Raw genomic sequence first — 19,268 nt, forward strand, 5'->3', positions numbered from 1 at the left:
CGCAGGGCCAGACGGAGTACCAGGATGTGTACTGCAAGCATGCGCTGACCAACTGGCAAGTGTCTTCACTGACATTTTCAACCTTTCCCTGTCCGAGTCTGTAATACCAACATGTTTTAAGCAGACTACCATAGTCCCTGTGCCCAAGAACACTAATGTAACCTGCCTAAATGTCTAGCACTCACGTCTGTAGCCATGAAGTGCTTCGAAAGGCTGGTCATGGCTCACAACACCACCATTATCCCAGGAACCCTAGACCCACTCCAATTTGCACACCACCCCAAAAGATCCACAGATGATGCAATCTCTATTGCACTCCACACTGCCCTTTCCCACCTGGACAAAAGGAACACCTATGTGAGAATGCTATTCATTGACTACAGCTCAACGTTCAACACCATAGTGCCCTGAAAGCTGATCAATAAGCTAAAGACCCGGGGACTAAACACCTCCCTCTGCACCTGGATCCTGGACTTCCTGACGGGCCGCCCCCTGGTGGTAAGGGTAGATACAACACATCCAACACAGGGGCCCCTCAGGGGTGCGTGCTCAGTCCACTCCTGTACTCCCTGTTCACTCATGACTGCATGGCCAGGCACGACTCCAACACCATCATTAAGTTTGCCGATAACACAACAGTGGTAGGCCTGATCACCGACAACGATGAGAAAGCCTATAGGGAGGAGATCAAAGGCCTGGCTGTGTGGTGCCAGGACAACAACCTCTCCCTCAACGTGATCAAGACAAAGGAGATGATTGTGGACAACAGGAAAAAGAGGACCGAGCACGCCCCTATTCTCATCGACGGGTTTGCAGTGGAGCAGGTTGAGAGCTTTAAGTTCCTTGGTGTCCACATCACCAACAGACTAACATGGTCCATGCACACCAAGACAGTCATGAAGAGGGCAACGACAAAACCTATTCCCCCTCAGGAGACTGAAAAGATTTGGCATGGGTCCTCAGATCCTCAAAAGGTTCTACTGCTGCACCATCGAGAGGATCCTGACTGGTTGCATCACTGCTTGGCCTCCGACCGCAAGGCACTACAGAGGGTAGTGCATATGGCCCAGTACATCACTGGGGCCAAGCTTCCTGCCATCCAGGACCTCTATACCAGTCGGTGTCAGAGGAAGGCCCTAAAAATTGGCAAAGACTCCAGGCACCCAAGTCATAGACTGTTCTCTCTACTACCGCATGGCAAGTGGGACCGGAGCGCCAAATCTAGGTCCAAGAGGCTTCTAAACAGCTTCTACCCCCAATGGCTACCCAGACTATTTGCATTGCCCCCCCCTTTTAATCTCGCTATTGTTATTTTACTGCTGTTCCTTAATTACTTGTTGCTTTTATTTCTTATTCTATCTGTATTTTTTAAAACTGTATTGTTGGTTAGGGGCTCGTAAGTAAGCATTTCACTAAGGTCTACTACACCTGTTGTATTCGGCGCATGTGTCTAATAAAATTTGATTTGATTTGGATATTACGAATATGTACAAAAATATATATATATATATATATAAACATAAAATAAACATAAAATACGGGCAGGTGTAAGCTACGGACAACGAACACAATTACATTTTATCAATGGCAATTTGAATGCACAAAATTACCATGACGAGATCCTGAGGCCCATTGTGAGGCCCATTTTTTTTTTTAAAGGTATCTGTGACCAACAGATGCATATCTGTATTCCCAGTCATGTGAAATCCATATTTTAGGGCTTAATGAATTCATTTCATTTGACTCATATGAACTGTAACTCAGTGAAATCTTTGAAATTGTTTCATGTTGCATCTATATTTTTTGTACAGTATAATAACACTGTCTGGCTGGACTGTTTCTCATTCTCCCTCTCTCTCCATCTCCCTCCTTGCCAGGTCACATTGGCAGCCTGCAGGCCACTCAGATGACCCACGAGGCAGCCATCCGGGACCTGGAGTCTGAGAAGTCTCGTCTGAAGGACAAGGTGATCCGTCTAGAGGAGGAGCGCGGGGCCCTCCAGAACAAGACCCACGCACTAGACGACAGGCAGAGGCAACAGATTCTATCCCTGGAGAAGGTGAGTGTTCAGTGTGGTGGAGAGAACTATATATCTGCCTCTCTGGATCCTTGAGTTGTTTGAGGACAGACTGTTATTCTGCACCAGCTGTTGCAGTGCCTAAATCCACTCCTCCATGTTTAATTCACAAAACTCAACATCTTGGAAAGAGAAGTGACTAAAAATGGCGCTTTTGTTAACGTTTAGCTGAGTACTTTGATTTAGCAAAGACTACGTTTTTTTGGGGTATAAATAGACATCAATTTTGCATCACAGTTTGCTTCGTTATATCTCAGCTATTAGCCATTTCTTCCAATATAGTCACCATTTTGCTCTAAGCCATGCTTTCTGGTTGTAAAATAGCATTTAACTTCAATTATTGATGTCAGAGTACACAACAACCCAAAAATATTTTACGACTAAGAATTTAGCTTGCTCCTTGGAAAGTCCCCCCCTTGCTCTCAGGAGTTACAGAGCCCTGAAATTTGCATTGCCTCTGAACTCACAAAATGCTGCTGAGCGAGTCAAATTTGAACAACCTTTTAAAAAAGAACGTCCAAAAAGGTCACATTATTTACGAACCGTAGCTCAGAAGACAAACTGCAGTTCCCCTGTAAATGTCAAGCAAGATTTATATCCCATTCTGCATTTTCATTATGGTAAAATGCACCGTTGAATCTTTCACCATATGCCGTTCTGAATATGTAATATACTCTCAAGACAGGGATAGTGTTGTGTTGACATTGGTGTGTCTTAATGACAATTCCCCCCAGTCACTTTCACTGCAATGCTGTAGCCTAAAAAACGGAGAGCGATGTGCTCCCCTCGCCAGTTCCCAGGAAATCGCTGTCCTGTTTCACATTACCATAGCCTTCAGTTAGGTGTTACGTTGACAACTTGATGGGAACGGAGGCGTGAGTACATTTTTCAGATCTACTGGGCTGCTGGCATTCTGAGAAGTGCGCCCCTCTCTCTCTCTCTCTCTCTCTCTCTCTCTCTCTCTCTCTCTCTCTCTCTCTCTCTCTCTGAATGTGTCAGAGTGGATTTGAAGCATCTTTAGGCTGTCACCTTTTTGCCACAACAACACACCGACAGACAGCAAGACTGAAAAGCGGAGCAGCCGTTCATGTGTTAGCTGTGTGTGACTGACTCAAATAGATGCTGACTCAAATTACCAAGGGAATGTAAATAAGACTGTAATGAGCTTAGCATTCTGCTCACAGCTGGTTTTAATTCAACTAGAATCAAGCGTCTTAGATAAACACATAGGGCTGACAGTCATGGTGTTGTCTCTGTGTGTGTTGTTCCATCAGACTCTACGGGAGGAGAAGCAGGTGTATGAGAAAGAGATGGTGAACATGCGTGCCAAATACGAGGATGACGCCGCCCACTTCAAAGAGTCACAGACCCGGGCGCTGGAGGAGCTGTCGAAAAAACACCGGACCACCCTGGAGAACACACAGACTACTGCCGAGAAGGAGAAGAGCCGGCTACTGGCCGTGAGTTACACACACACACACACACACACACACACACACACACACACACACACACACACACACACACACACACACACACACACACACACACACATAACCTCCAGTAACACAACACTGTACCTACGCAACACACACACACACTGCGGTGAAACCGCAGCTACACACTGCTGCAATGGGATGGGCTGAACATACACAGCAGTACACTGCATCTATGATCATTTCACCTCCAAGCCATGTTTTGCTATGATTTGGCTATTGCTATGAATATCAAATGGACTGGGCTTACAGTAATAGATTCTGCAATTGACATTACAACCACCCTAATGAACAAGTTACACCGGATCCAACTGCAAGACTAAAACAGTAAGACTCATGTGTTGTCTCTCTTGTCCCGATGTGTGTTTTGTCCTAGGCTCGCGGGAGTCCTTTTGGTAGGCCATCATTGTAAATAAGAATTTGTTCTTAACTGACTTGCCTAGTGAAATAAATAAAAACTAAAGAACAACAGTTGAAACAATGATAGCCTTACACTAATTGAATGTGGGGATAAGAGAAAGGTCTATTCTGAGTCGGGACTGCTCCATACCCTCCTATTAGGAAAGAGTCCAGACCAATGTTGTGGACTCTAGTCACATGACTTGGGTTGAGTCTGACTCAAGTCACAAATTTGATGACTTGTGACTCGACTTAAAAGAAAAGAACTTGAGACTTTACTTAGACTTGGAGCCTCAAGACTCGGGACTCGACTTTGACTTGAGACTGATGACTTGAAATTATTTGGCCAGGTTTTGTAATGTTCTGTCACTCGTTTTGTGGCACAGAGTCTATGTGGATTACTCTCCACGCAGCCAGAGACAGTAGCCACAGCATCTCCCTTGCAAAAAAAGCCTGCAACAGATTGGCTAGTGAAACGTACACTCGGCGCTCTGATTGGACCAGCAAACTGTCAGTCAACACAGGTCGGGTGAAGATCTAGCGAACAGATTGCTGATTGGCCGTACACTTATAGGATAGGGTGCAGCGCAAACGTCAAAATATAGGGAGAAAGGATTGAAATAGGCTACGTGGCCTGCGTTCCACGCTTTGGAGTCAGAATGTTGAATAAGCGAAAAGGATTATTCCATGTATGCATGGTGTTGAAATATCATTAATAATCATTCAGTTTGATTAAGACGAATGTAGCAATGTATGTGGAAATGACCTTTTACATTGTAGAACCAGTGTGTATTGGTTGTAATTGCCAATTGGGTAATTGTATGGTCCTGAAAGAGTTCCTGTTAGACAGGTTCCATTTGGTTTTTCAACGGGAGGCTGTACAGTCTTGCCCTCTACCTGTGTCCGTTCAGATAGGACAGGTGGAGCCAGAGGCAGGTGCTATTTCTTTTTGGGATATTGCCCATGTATATTTGGTCAATCTACTTGTAGGTTTTGTGTGATATGGCACTTTCACCATTGGATCACCAAGACCTGTAAATAAATCTACGCTCTGAGCACGTCAACCTGCCTTGCCTTCTGCTGATGTCACGCCCTTACGACTAATACAAGATCCCTATTTTTACAATGGGCTTATCAAAATGTCTTGTAGACAAAATATTGAAAAGGGCTGTCTGGTAGCCTCAATAAATAGACAAAGAGTTGTAGTCGAACAAATCGCTGCGCGAGACATGACTTGAAAACGTGCGACTCGACTTAGTAGGCACGACTTGGACTTGACTCGAGCCTTGACCCGTTCTACTTGAGACTCGACTTGAACCTCGGACCTTGTGACTTGAGAGTTGCTTGTGACTTGAATAATAGTGACTTGGTCCCACCTCTGGTTTCAAGTAGGTGTTAATCAATCACACAGACACAAATTGGTGCTGGAACCACTGGAGAGAAATAGAAAGAGTGGGGGAGAGAGAGTCATTACAATGGGCAGAACAGCCTCGCTTCCCTTCAAGCCCCTCCATGTCATTTGCATGCACGAATTCCAGGCTTCGCTTCTCTGATTTGGTTCTGCAGCTTGGCTGCCACTTGTCAAGGCAATCCCACGAGTGTTGAAAACAGCTCTGTGCTGGTGTACCTTTGAGTATCCTCAAGTGCTGCCTGCCATACACACAGAACAGAAGGACTGTTATTATGGATGGCTAGTGGTTTGAAATCACATGGAAACAGATTGGTTATAATGGGTGACAACAGCCCCATCAAAAACATTTCCTATTTCCTTGCTGTCTGACTGCAGTAATGTGTGCTTGGCACCAGTCTCCCTCAGCTTTTAGGGACGTGTTTTGCTCAGATCTAGTTCTTCCTCCCTTTCCATTCCATCTCTATATGAGAGCCCAGTTCTATCTGTCTCAGTAACTCCACTGGGTCTCAGTATCCCAGGCTGGGTCTCTGTATCCCCAGCCTGGGTCTCTGTATCCCAGGCTGTGACTCTGTATCCCAGGCTGTGACTCTGTATCCAAGGCTGTGACTCTGTATCCCAGGCTGGGTCTCAGTATCCCATGACATTTTAATCCTAGTAAAAATGTCCTGTTTTAGGTAGAGGTCGACCAATTATGATTTTTCAACGCCGATACCGATACCGATTATTGGAGGACCAAAAAAGCAGATCCCGATTAATCGGCCAATTTTATTTATTTGTAATAATGACAATTACAACAATACTGAATTAACACTTATTTTAACTTAATATAATACATCAATAAAATCAATTTAGCCTCAAGTAAATAATGAAACATGTTCAATTTGGTTTAAATAATGCAAAAACAAAGTGTTGGAGAATAAAGTAAAAGTGCAATATGTATTATGTAAGAAAGCTAACGTTTCAGTTCCTTGCTCAGAACATGAGAACATATGAAAGCTGGTGGTTCCTTTTAACATGAGTCTTCAATATTCCCAGGTAAGTTTTAGGTTGTAGTTATTATAGGACTATTTCCCTCTATTGTATTTCAAATCAAATCAAATGTATTTATATAGCCCTTCGTACATCAGCTGATATCTCTAAGTGCTGTACAGAAACCCAGCCTAAAACCCCAAACAGCAAGCAATGCAGGTGTATAATCACGGTAGCTAGGAAAAACTCCCTAGAAAGGCCAAAACCTAGGAAGAAACCTAGAGAGGAACCAGGCTATGAGGGGTGGCCAGTCCTCTTCTGGCTGTGCCAGGTGGAGATTATAACAGAACATGGCCAAGATGTTCAAATGTTCATAAATAATAATAATAATAATAATCACAGGCAGAACAGTTGAAACTGGAGCAGCAGCACTGCCAGGTGTACTGGGGACAGCAAGGAGTCATCATGCCAGGTAGTCCTGAGGCATGGTCCTAGGGCTCAGGTTCTCTGAGAGAGAGGAAGAAAGAGAGAAAGAGAGAATTAGAGAGAGCATACTTAAATTCACACAGGACACCGGATAAGACAGGAGAAGTACTCCAGATATAACAAACTGACCCTAGCCCACCGACACAAACTGCTGCAGCATAAATACTGGAGGCTGAGACAGGAGGGGTCAGGAGACACTGTGGCCCCATCCGATGATACCCCGGACAGGGCGAAACAGGCAGGATATAACCCCACCCACTTTGCCAAAGCACAGCCCCCACACCACTAGAGGGATATCTTCAACCACCAACTTACCATCCTGAGACAAGGCCGAGTATAGCCCACAAAGATCTCCGCCACGGCACAACCCAGGGGGGGACGCCAACCTAGACAGGAAGATCACGTCAATGACTCAACCCACTCAAGGGACGCACCCCTCCTAGGGACGGCATGAAAGAGCACCAGTAAGCCAGTGACTCAGCCCCTGTAATAGGGTTAGAGGCAGAGAATCCCAGTAGAGAGAGGGGAACCGGCCAGGCAGAGACAGCAAGGGAGGTTCATTGCTCCAGAGCCTTTCCGTTCACCTTCACACTCCTGGGCCAGACTACACTCAATCATATGACCCACTGAAGAGATGAGTCTTCAGTAAAGACTTAAAGGCTGAGACCGAGTTTGCGTCTCTCACATGGGTAGGCAGACCATTCCATAAAAATGGAGCTCTGTATGAGAAAGCCCTCATTATTTCATTAACCTTTGACTATTGGATGTTCTTATAGGCACTTTAGTATTGCCAGTGTAACAGTATAGCTTCCGTCCCTCTCCTCGCTCCTCCCTGGGCTCGAACCAGCAACACAACGACAACAGCCACCCTCGAACTAGCGTTACCCATGCAGAGCAAGGGGAACAACTACTAGAAGGCTCAGAGCGAGTGACGTTTGAAATGCTATTAGCATGCGCTAACTAGCTAGCCAATTCACTTCAGTTACACCAGCCTCATCTCGGGAGTTGATAGGCTTGAAGTCATAAACAGTGCAATGCTTGACGCACAACGAAGAACTGATGGCAAAACACACGAAAGTGCTTTTTGAATGAATGTTTACGCGCCTGCTTCTGCCTACCACCGCTCAGTCAGATACTTAGATACTTGTATGCTTGTATGCTCAGTCAGATTATATGCAACGCAGGACACGCTAGATAGTATCTAGTAATATCATCAACCATGTGTAGTTAACTAGTAATTATGATTGATTGTTTTTTATAAGATAAGTTTAATGCTAGCTAGCAACTTACCTTGGCTTACTGCATTCACGTAACAGGCAGTCTCCTTGTGGAGTGCAACGAGAGAGAGGCAGGTCAAGAGGTTGCAAGAGTGGATCTCCCGAGCTGACAAGGTGAAAATCTGTCGTTCTGCCCCTGAACGAGGCAGTTAACCCACCGTTCCTAGGCCGTCATTGAAACTAAGAATGTGTTCTTAACTGACTTGCCTAGTTAAATAAAGGTAAAATAAAATTTAAATAAATATAAATAATAATTAAAAATGGGCAAATCGGCGCCCAAAAATACCGATTTCCTATTGTTATGAAAACTTGAAATCGGCCCTAATTAATCGGCCATTCCGATTTATCGGTCGAACTCTAGTCTTAGGTCAGTTAGGATCACCCTTTATTTTAAGAATGTGAAATGTCAGAATAATAGTAGGGAGAATTATTTATTTCAGTTTCAGCTCTTTCACCACATTCCCAGTGGGTCAGAAGTTGACATACACTCAATTAGTATTTGGTAGCATTGCCTATAAATTGTTTAACTTGGGCCAAACGTTTCAGGTAGCCTTCCACAAGCTTCCAACAATAAGTTGGGGGAATTTTGGCCCATTCCTCCTGACAGAGCTGGTGTAATTGCGTCAGGTTTGTAGGCCTCCTTGCGCGCACACACTTTGTCAGTTTTGCCCACACATTTTCTATTGGATTGAAGTCAGGGCTTTGTGATGGCCACTCCAATACCTTGACTTTGTTGTCCTTAAGCCATTTTCCCACAACTTTGCAAGTATGCTTGGGGTCATTGTCCATTTGGAAGACCCATTTGATACTAAGCTTTAACTTGCTGACTGATGTCTTGAGATGTTGCTTCAATATAGCCACATAATTTTCCTCCCTCATGATGCCATCTATTTTGTGAAGTGCACCAGTCCCTCCTGCAGCAAAGCACCCCACAACATGATGCTGCCACCCCCATGCTTCACGGGTGGGATGGTGTTCTTCAGCTTGCAAACATAACGATGGTCATTATGGCCAACAGTTCTATTTTTGTTTCATCAGACCAGAGGACATTTCTCCAAAAAGTACGATATTTGTCCCCATGTGCAGTTGCAAACCAGTCTGGATTTTTTTATGGCGGTTTTGAAGCAGTGGCTTCTTCCTTGCTGAGCCGCCTTTCAGGTTATGTCGATATAGGACTCATTTTACTGTGGATATAGATACTTTTGTACCTGTTTCATCCAGCATCTTCACAAGGTCCTTTGCTGTTGTTCTGGGATTGATTTTCACTTTTCGCACCAAAGTACGTTCATCTCTAGGAGACAGAACACGTCTCCTTCCTGAGCGGTATGACGGATGCGTGGTCCCATGGTGTTTATACTTGCGTACTATTATTTGATGAACGTGGTACCTTCAGGCATTTGGAAATTGCTCCCAAGGATGAACCCGACTTGTGGAGGTCTACAATTTCTTTCCTGAGGTCTTGGCTGATTTCTTTTGATTTTCCCATGATGTCAAGCAAAGAGCCACTGAGTAGTACTTGAAATACATACAAAAATACAGGTACACCTCCAATAGACTCAAAAGATGCTTCTAAAGCCATGACATCATTTTCTGTAATTTTCCAAGCTGTTTAAAGGCACAATCAACTTAGTGTATGTAAACTTCTGACCCACTGGAATTGTGATACAGTGAAATAATCTGTCTGTAAACAATTGTTGGAAAAATTACTTGTGTCATGCACAAAGTAAATGTCCTAACTGACTTGCCAAAACTATAGTTTATTAACCAGAAATTTGTGGAGAGGTTGAAAAACAAGTTTTAATGACTCCAACCTTAGTGTATGTAAACTTCTGACTTCAACTGTATATATCTTAGGCTGTGTCTGTGTCTCAGTCCAGACTATTCTCTGTGTGTGTCAGGGTCCAGAGCTCTGCTGCCTCAGTTCCAGTCCTGCATGAGGACAGGGAGGCAGCAGAGCAGGTAGTGGCTTTGTATCTGGCCTAGCACCCACGCCTCATTTACCACTACAATGAGAACTCATCTCCCCACCCCGCCCCCGCTTTGCTCTACCCAACCACTCAGACACACACAGCACCAGAACCGACATCAGCCTGCGCCGAGGTGTTGGAGACGGCTGACATGCACCCTCACACATCCATTCTGCACCTCACTACAGAAAACCCCGCTCTGACTCCCATGGAACACTGAGAAGCGTTTCTATCTGCTTGAAAACATCTGCCACACTGACATGACTAAACTGTCTGTTTTGATAACATATGAAATGAAATGACTCAGAAGACATGCACGATTGACTCAGTCAAAATGCAATCTGTCATCTTTTTGCTTCTCGGCTCCGAGGCTGCCAAAGGCTTCAGTCAACTCATCCCCCTCCAACATGGTTGTATTATTTCGTGTTTTCGTCATTTAAAAAACGTCCGCATAACAGCTATTGGGTTGAGCCGCTGTAATTAGGCTTGTTTATATCAGGTCTGGCCAACCTAACACCATTGTTTGGAGTTAAAGCCTTTTCAGCTTAGAAAAACAAGACTGTCTGTACTGGCCCATGATGGCTGCTTGAAGGGAGGGAAGATGGGAAAGACCACTCTTCTCAGAGAGTTTGAAGGATGACAGAGGCTCTCCTCAGACACATTGGAAAGTGTGTGTGTGTGTGTGTGTGTGTGTGTGTGTGTGTGTGTGTGTGTGTGTGTGTGTGTGTGTGTGTGTGTGTGTGTGTGTGTGTGTGTGTGTGTGTGTGTGTGTGTGTGTGTGTGTGTGTGTGTGTGTGTGTGTTCGGGCACACAAATCAGCCTGGTCATTCTACATTGTCAACAGATTTACCAGTGGCAGCTCACATCTCCCTGTTTAGCCTTATCGTTTTAAATAGGAGGAAATGGAGGTAGCAACCCCTTTTGTTCCTCCACCAGGATAGTATTTGAGTTCCTGGAGTCTAATTTGCATAAGCCCATAGTAGAGGAAGATAGACACCTCACCGGGTGCTTCGGCTGCTTCCAGGAACCGTATCTCAGGGAGACAAATGTCAGTTGCTCTCCTTTGTCAGGACGAAGGTGGAGGTCTCCGAGACAGAACGGAGAAATGCTTTATTGTCATTGATTAGACTGGCGCCCAGAGAGAAAAAGAGAGCGATGCCTCTGCAACTATCACCTGCACTGCTGCTTATCATATCCTCTCCTCTCCTCACGCTCACCAACAGAGATGCAGGACAGGGTGAGAGCGAGCGGATAGATCATGTAGGAGAGGGCTTATGTTTGTGCGCCGGTGAGTCAGAGTCACAAATAGCAGTTTGACGAGTCGACGCGTCGGCTGACATCCTATTTTGGGCGGACTCCCTGAGGCTCTTCCTCTTCTTCCCTCTACGCACAGCACAGCAAGAGGAGGAGGAAGGAAAGACAATTTGTCATCCTTCTGTCCCAAGACGTGGTCATGAGTCACCTCCTTGGCTGGCATCGCCAAGGTGTGGGAAGGACCTTTACTGTTGACACTGAGGTAGAACTAGTGACTAGTCAAACTACCATGGGCGGCTGACAGCGTAGACTTAGTGTGGCACAAACTTTTAGCCGTTTTAAAGAGTATGCACTATTCAAGAACTGTGTGCAAGGTGAACTCAGTGACTTTGCTCCAAAGCCGCCACACACACACACACACACACACACACACACACACACTACCATTGACACTAATGAGATTAACGGCCTAATGTCTTGACTCTTGTTTTGGAGGGATGGTATCATGCAAAATAGATAAGCTCCTATTTGCATATGAGTGTGCTCTGGAAGATGAGAGCTCTAAATCATGTACTCTTCAACCACCCATACTGTACATAAAGTGTGCAGAGCAGTTCTCTCTGAATAAGGTGGAACTATACATTATTCAGTTAGCTCTACTTAGTGCACCATGCTGACAAGTCTGCTGCTCATGCAGATAGATACTGCCTTTTGAGATCACACTTTTAAGTATCTTGTCTATTTCATATTCTGTGTGATATGTATTCTTCCCAGTTTTTGGTCATGGGAAAGCATTAAAGGGACTTGTAAATTAATCATATGTACCCATTAATTCTGGAAGAATATAACGTACCAATGCCTCCGGAGCTTAGTTCAACTGTCACACCCCATCAGAACCCAAAATATAAGCAACAAGGTAAAGGTAAACAAACTCTGTATGGCCTCAAACCATAGTTAAACTATCATTTTGATATCATAGGTAGTCAGTCCATGCATCCATAGCTCTATGAATTTGAGAGTGGATACAATTCTTCAGCCCCATCCCTCAGATTTTTACAGAAACAGTGGCGGGGAGTGTGCTTTGTGATTGTTTCAACTGCAGATTGCCTCCTTAAGAGAAGATACTGAGGCAAAGGATCATGTATTATCAATCACCATCTGTATCAGAGGAAGTTAATATTGGAGCGGACAAGGTTCACACAGTAGTCTGAGTCACTAGTCGGCTCAATGCATTTCCTATTTATTTGGCAGTCATTGATTTAGCTTCAAGGCGTCTTTTCGGAGTGCTATACCAGTAATGTAAGCATGAAAGTGATCAAGTATTCTGCTTTGTAAATGATGTAGGCTTATATGAAGTGTTTTCAATGATGTCCACAGTCGAATGTTCAGCGCTGACAGTAACAGATGCAGAGCTGTTGAGAATTTCACAAGCGAATCGTCGTCTGGTGCAGTAATTACATTTCCATGCCTGGTGAAAAAAAGTTGCCACTGCGCACTTCTTCCATCTCCAGAGGCTTGTCTTCCTATGTTGATGTCTACTTATCATACTGTCACTGGGGTGTCATCCACTGACACGAATATCCTGCAATGGGAGTGAAATGGTAGACTAGACATCTAACCCGTATCAGGAATGTCTGAAGGCCGCATTTACTCCGTGATATCTCACCGTCACAGCGAGAAATCTTTTCTACCCCCGGAAAATTGAGTTCCAGAATGTGACATTGCCCTTATCAGTGAAACTCTGCATAATTGATTTGATTTACAGACATCCTTGTTCTGGGTGCCTGATGTTGCGTACATCACCAGTCAAAAGTTTGGACACACTTTGCCAAGAGTGTGTAACACTGTCATCAAGGCAAAGGGTGGCTACTTTGGAGAATCTTAAATATAAAATATATTTTGATTTGTTTAACACTTTTTTGGGGTTACTAAATGTGTTATTTCATAGTTTTGATGTCTTCACTATTATTCAACAATGTAGAATTTTAAAAAAAAATTAAAAGAAAAACCATTGAATGAGTAGGTGTGTCCAAACTTTTGACTGGTACGGTATATAATGAACTCACGTCATCCCTTTTCCCAGCAGGATAGTAGCCCTTTCCTGCAGTCAATGGGTGACTCATGGGTGACGGTCAATGGGTGACTCATGGGTGACAGTCAATGGGTGACTCATGGGTGACGGTCAATGGGTGACTCATGGGTGACAGTCAATGGGTGACTCATGGGTGACGGTCAATGGGTGACTCATGGGTGACAGTCAATGGGTGACTCATGGGTGACGGTCAATGGGTGACTCATGGGTGACAGTCAATGGGTGACTCATGGGTGACGGTCAATGGGTGACTCATGGGTGACAGTCAATGGGTGACTCATGTGTGACAGTCAATGGGTGACTCATGGGTGACGGTCAATGGGTGACTCATGGGTGACTGTCAATGGGTGACTCATGGGTGACAGTCAATGGGTGACTCATGGGTGACAGTCAATGGGTGACTCATGGGTGACAGTCAATGGGTGACTCATGGGTGGAATGTTATTAATATTTATTATTAAGATCATTAAAAATATATATATTGAAAATGTGGTGTTTCTATGTCAAACGGTTTTGTTATATTTCAGTCTTCTGTGATGTATATAAAGTGTGATATTGTGATGCAAACTCAGAAAGTATTATTTTGTTAAGCCCATAACCATGTGTGTGAGGTGTATACTTTTGTTTCAAGGTAGATGTGTTTAAGACTACCAAGAAACACTCTGTGTGACCCTGATTTAGCCCACTGCAGTAAAAGGTTAGCCACCTACCCAGGGGTACAACATGAATGTGTCACTTGGGATTGGAGCATACACACACACAGACACACAGACACACACAGTCTCCTAAATTATTACAGCTCCCAAGCCCTTCTGAGTCCATATTACACAAGATTGTTTTACACGGATGCTGACAAAACTCTTAGTAGTGTGTAAATGTGAATAATACCAACCATTATCCTTTCATGTACTAGTGAATCATTTTACTCTGGCTTTGATTTTCCTCTAAAAGCACAGTTATTGCAGCCATATTTACTAAGTATTTAAATTCATAAAAATACTCTGATTAGCCCTGTAATGGTTATTGTGCTGGTATTATTATAACAGAGTCTTTGGGGTTTGTCTACAGGAAATTGAGCAGCAGTTTGAGAGGGAGAGGCTCTCATTGGAGGAGCAGGAGAACCATCTCAGACAGCAACTGGACAGCCTGAAGGAGGAGCTCGCCACCAAACTTGAACAAGCCAATCAGGAGGTCAGTCAGGAGCCACCCAACCTATCAGATCTCTCCTCTTGCTCCTCTCATTTTGTCATGGCCATTTGTTGTGGTCGTCCGGACAAACTGGAGTAGATTCAAGTTTGCTGCTGTCAACAGCAGGTGATAAAAAATGTCTCGGCTCATTTGAGGTGCAGATTCCACACTCATATCTATTACAAAAGGGAATGTATTTTACTACCAGGTCATTCGAAAGGGAGATTTCACTGAAAAACTATATTTTGGTATTTGTTTTCATTAATCCACTGTTAATACAGTCCCAAAATGTTTTGCATGTCAGCAGTCAAATTATCAAGATATCATCATGATGACATGGCTGGTGACAATTATGCTTTCCCTTTTACAGCTGTTTTTTTAAAGCCTGTCTGAGATGTATGATAATCTGTCCGTTCTGTGTGCAGGTGTTGCGCCTGCAGGAGCTGGTGAAGGAGGGTGAGCAGGGTATGGGTACAGCAGAGGGACACATCACCAACCTGAAGGAGGCCCAGGACAAACTAGCGGAGGAGCTGGACGCGACCAGGGCCAGACTGAGAGAGACCAGCAACCTGCTGACTGCCCTGCAGGTGAGAGCACCAACAATGCATACATGCATACACACACACACACACACACACATTCTCCCCTGGGCCCTGTGTGGTTCTCCTCATCAGGGAGGCATTGGAAAATCCATCAGCAAACCCTAATGAATTCCCTTCCCCATTCACTCTTCTGACTGAGGATTTATTCATTGTACATCATGTTTATTTATGGGGGGGGGTAATAAACTTGATCTGTACTGAATTGATCTCCTAGCCTTGAGTCTGTTCCCAGACGAAATCCATCACATCCACCTGCTTTGTCCCAGATTCCAATTCTTGATATGCCAAGCAGACTATCCAGCAGCTTTGGATTGGCATACCTAATCAGACTCCGACTCTGAATTATGTTCTCATCTTTAAGGAGCCCATATGGCATTGGCAGTTCATTAGAAGGCTGCTCTTCAGACTGGCTCTCCCATGCCTTTGACCTTCTGTGGCTCCTCTCCCTCTCTCCCTCTCTACTCTCTCCGTTCCCTCTCTTCCTCTTTCCCCCCTCTCTCATCTCTCTGGGCCTGTATAATGAAGCAGACTCTAGTCTTGATGTCAGGGGAAGTGTGGAGCAATGAGAATTGATGGCTGTGGAGCCGAGTTCCTCTTTTGTTGAGTCCTGTCCATAGAGGTTTAGATCCCATGCTCAGTTGTCTTGTTTATCACGAGGGCTAATATCACAAACCCTTTCTTTCTTCCCCTCTCTCTCTCTCTCTCTCTCTCTCTTTCAGGGAGAGATGGAGGCCCAGAAGAAGCAGCACGAGGCTAAAGTCATTACCACTAAAGAGGACGAGAAACTCAAGATGGACAAGATGGCGCTGGAACTGGAGCTCAAGTGGACCGAGACGTTAAGGTGTGTATGTGTGTGTCCTTGGCCCCGGGGTGGATTTGATGAGATGTGCCAGGGATGGCGATGGACAGGGTGAGTGAAAGAGTTTGGCTTGGAGTAATTGAAAGTCACATTGAGGCGAGTGCCACCATGATACTAGTCCAAGCCCGGTCCCTGATCCCAGCCCAGAAAGAGGTCCTCCTCTCCCTGGCTCTGAGGATTATGAACGGATGGCTTCATTTAGAAAGAGCCAGCGCTGCACCACAGATTAAAACCACTGGAATGACCATTGGAATTATCTTCAGAGGGCTCAAATCCACACATTTCAAAAGAGTAATAAGTGAACACTGTACTGTAATACTGTAGCTAGCTTGGTCTCACATTGTGTGCACATGAAAGAGGAGTGGGAGGATAGGTCCCGTGAGAAATCAGACTGCCCCAAAATATTTCTATCTCTCTTTTCTTTTAAAGAGTTCATTTCCCACAACATTTGTTCAGCCAATGCCCTCGCTTATCTGAAAATGGGCTACTCTGCTGAAGCAATGGCGGGTGTTCACCAAGCGAGCCGACCGAGCATCTCACTGCCGCCACCGCTGCTGCTGCCTGTTCTGGCTCAAAGGAGAAAGACAGGATGGTAATGAGGTTCATATGAGATATGGATTTGAGCCCGATTAACAAGGAGGCCCTGACAAGCCACTGCCTATGAATTTCAAGTGGAAAGGGGTTTTGTTGTCACATTTGAATCTCAATGCCTTTACAGCAGGGACATGTGAATCAGGGTGTGAACAGACCTGCAGCTCAGAGATTTGAGACTGGGGAGGAGGAGGAAGATCATCCCAGCTCATCAGACAGAGTCCAATTAGTGTCTGTCTCCCTTGCTGGGGTCAATTAATGTCTTAATACAGTATTAGGGATTCCTGATTACCAGGAAGGCTCTGCTACACATGGAGTTCTACAATAACACCATCCAGACAGGCATTGGCTCAAAGTTCTCTGTCCTTTTCTTCATCTCTTGTACCGTAATTACGTTTAATTGACCCTCCTCTCTCAGTGTTCATCTTTCACAATTGCATTCCCCTTCAGCCCCTTTTCATTTTGACCCTATGAATTGGAATTTATACGTTGCGTTTGGTGAATTTGACATGCACTGTAATTCTGACAGCATTTTGGTGTTTTAAATAATGTCAGGTAGTATTTTTTTTTTTAAAGACATTGAAGACAGCGTATGCTTCTCCTTCTTCTTTAGTAAAGCATAATGCAAATAGCAACCTCCGGGGTTCTGATTGTACTTCTGTGTTTCTGTACAGAACCTTGTTGTGTCTTTTCACACCACTGTCACTGAATAGTATGATTGTTTTCTGTTGTTACTGTCTGCAGTTATTCAACTCAACTTCACCTCTCCAGTTCATTGAGTTTGTCTGCGGTCTTGCCCTCATTTCTTCTTATCACCATGTATAACTCGAGCCAACAGGCCACTCAGAATGAAAGCGAGCGAGAGAGAGAGATGAAAGAAGAGAGAGAGAGAAAGAGGCAAAGGAAGAGGGAGAGATATTCACGTCTCCCTCTTACCATCCTCTGTTCGAGGCTCTTCTCTTTCATCTCCTGCGACGGCCTGTCAGAAACATCTCTCCTCCTGCTCCTCACAGGGAGCTAGACTGGTGATGTGGAGGGAGATGCAGAGATACCAGAGCCCCTACCCATATTAAAGCCTCCTGCAATGTTTACCTTACGTAATGGTGGGCTTGAACATGAACAGCATTTGCAAGCGGAACAATCCAGTTGGGCAGCACCACCACACTGCACCGCAGTGCCTTTGACAGCCTTTCAAGTGCCTCAACCGCAAGAGATGCGTGTGTGTCATCTGGCACACCGGCACAGCCAACACACATACACGGAGAATGCGCACACACAAGGGGACCGAGAATAATTGAACAGAGCTGGCTTGGCTTGTGCTGAGAGAGATAGACATCTAAGATCCACTATTTCAGGCAGATAGAATATAAGAGGAGGCTCCTTTACTGAGTGTTTCCATGCGGTGTTGTCAGAACCGGGTATAATGAACTTCAGTAGAGATTTACCTCAGAGTCAAACTAAGCCTTTGTGAGAGATGCCTGGCGTCGATGTGCGCCAGAAGTTGGGGAAAGAAACCACGTTGCTGTTTAGACAGCGAGTTGATGGCGTCCATTTGTGGCCGTCTGCCTGTCCTCTCTGCTGCTGTCCGATGTTGACTGAAAGCTTTGATCTTAACGGGCCGGCTGATTTACACACATGCCTCCTTCCTTCTCGCTACATCCTCCTTCATTATCCTTCCTCCCTTCTTCTCCGTCCTCCATTCTCCGTCCTCCATACTGCCTACCTAGTCTACACACTCACCCCTTCCTCCCATCTCCTCCACTCACCAGGTGCTGAGTGCCCTCCTAGGTAGTTAGCCAGATTGGGGGGGCTAGAGTATGAATATGAGGCTCTCTACAATATGAAGATGCTGAGAGCTGTGTGTCTGTCTGTGTTTTTCTGAAGAGATGAGGTTCAACACCCCCTTTTACAGCAGTGTCGCAGGGCTAAACTGTGGCACGCACTCATCCTGACGCTCATCTGCTTGTAGGGAGCGGCGAAAACACTGTCAGCGCCACACGTTTAACGACGCCATTCTCTGCTAAATAACGATTAACATGCAGTCTGTGTAGCGCCGCTAAACGCGTGGGCATTGAGTAGCGCTGACACGGCGAGGTGGGAGGCGTTTGCATGGCGCCGTGGGGAATCGTACACTCTGCTCCGCTCCCAAGGATGTGGACTCTGAACACCCCCGGAGCTCCGACAGACAGCGGCTCGCTGGAAATGTTCAGCAATTACAGGACATACTGTTATCCTCTTAGAAAAACTCCGTCCCAGGCTGCGCTGTGTACAGACCGACGCATGCATTAACATCGACATACTGTATCAGATGGATGTGAGTGTCAGCCCCAATCTCTCTTCTCTCTAATGATTGGCTGTCTGCGCAGTCTGCTCTGGAGCGAAGTGCAGATGCATTCTGTTTATGAAATATGCACACAACGCCAGATTTTCCTAACAAATGTTTAATGTTGGTCTGTGTTGCGTTGTTCGTCCTAATGAGAAGTGGAGTTGGTAAAAGGTTCTTATCACAGCCACATACAGTATAACATATTTACTAGATGGTATTTTCATGCATGTGCTCTTGCAAGCATGACTTGCATGATAATAATAATTATTTGTCA

At 45.0% G+C, this 19,268-nt stretch overlaps 1 protein-coding gene across 4 annotated transcripts in view; it reads left to right on the plus strand.

The window, feature by feature from the left end:
* fam184ab (family with sequence similarity 184 member Ab) overlaps nucleotides 1-19,268 on the plus strand; it is a 146,285-nt gene that overhangs the window by 78,049 nt on the left and 48,968 nt on the right. For all 4 annotated transcript variants that reach the window (XM_042300709.1, XM_042300711.1, XM_042300710.1 and 1 more), the window contains exons 5-9: nucleotides 1,878-2,059; nucleotides 3,352-3,537; nucleotides 14,497-14,619; nucleotides 15,042-15,203; nucleotides 15,938-16,059. In XM_042300709.1, coding sequence (XP_042156643.1) covers nucleotides 1,878-2,059; nucleotides 3,352-3,537; nucleotides 14,497-14,619; nucleotides 15,042-15,203; nucleotides 15,938-16,059 — 775 coding nt within the window. The remainder of the gene's footprint in view (nucleotides 1-1,877; nucleotides 2,060-3,351; nucleotides 3,538-14,496; nucleotides 14,620-15,041; nucleotides 15,204-15,937; nucleotides 16,060-19,268) is intronic.

Source organism: Oncorhynchus tshawytscha, linkage group LG18 (genome assembly GCF_018296145.1).
Source record: "Oncorhynchus tshawytscha isolate Ot180627B linkage group LG18, Otsh_v2.0, whole genome shotgun sequence".
NCBI lineage: Eukaryota > Metazoa > Chordata > Actinopteri > Salmoniformes > Salmonidae > Oncorhynchus > Oncorhynchus tshawytscha.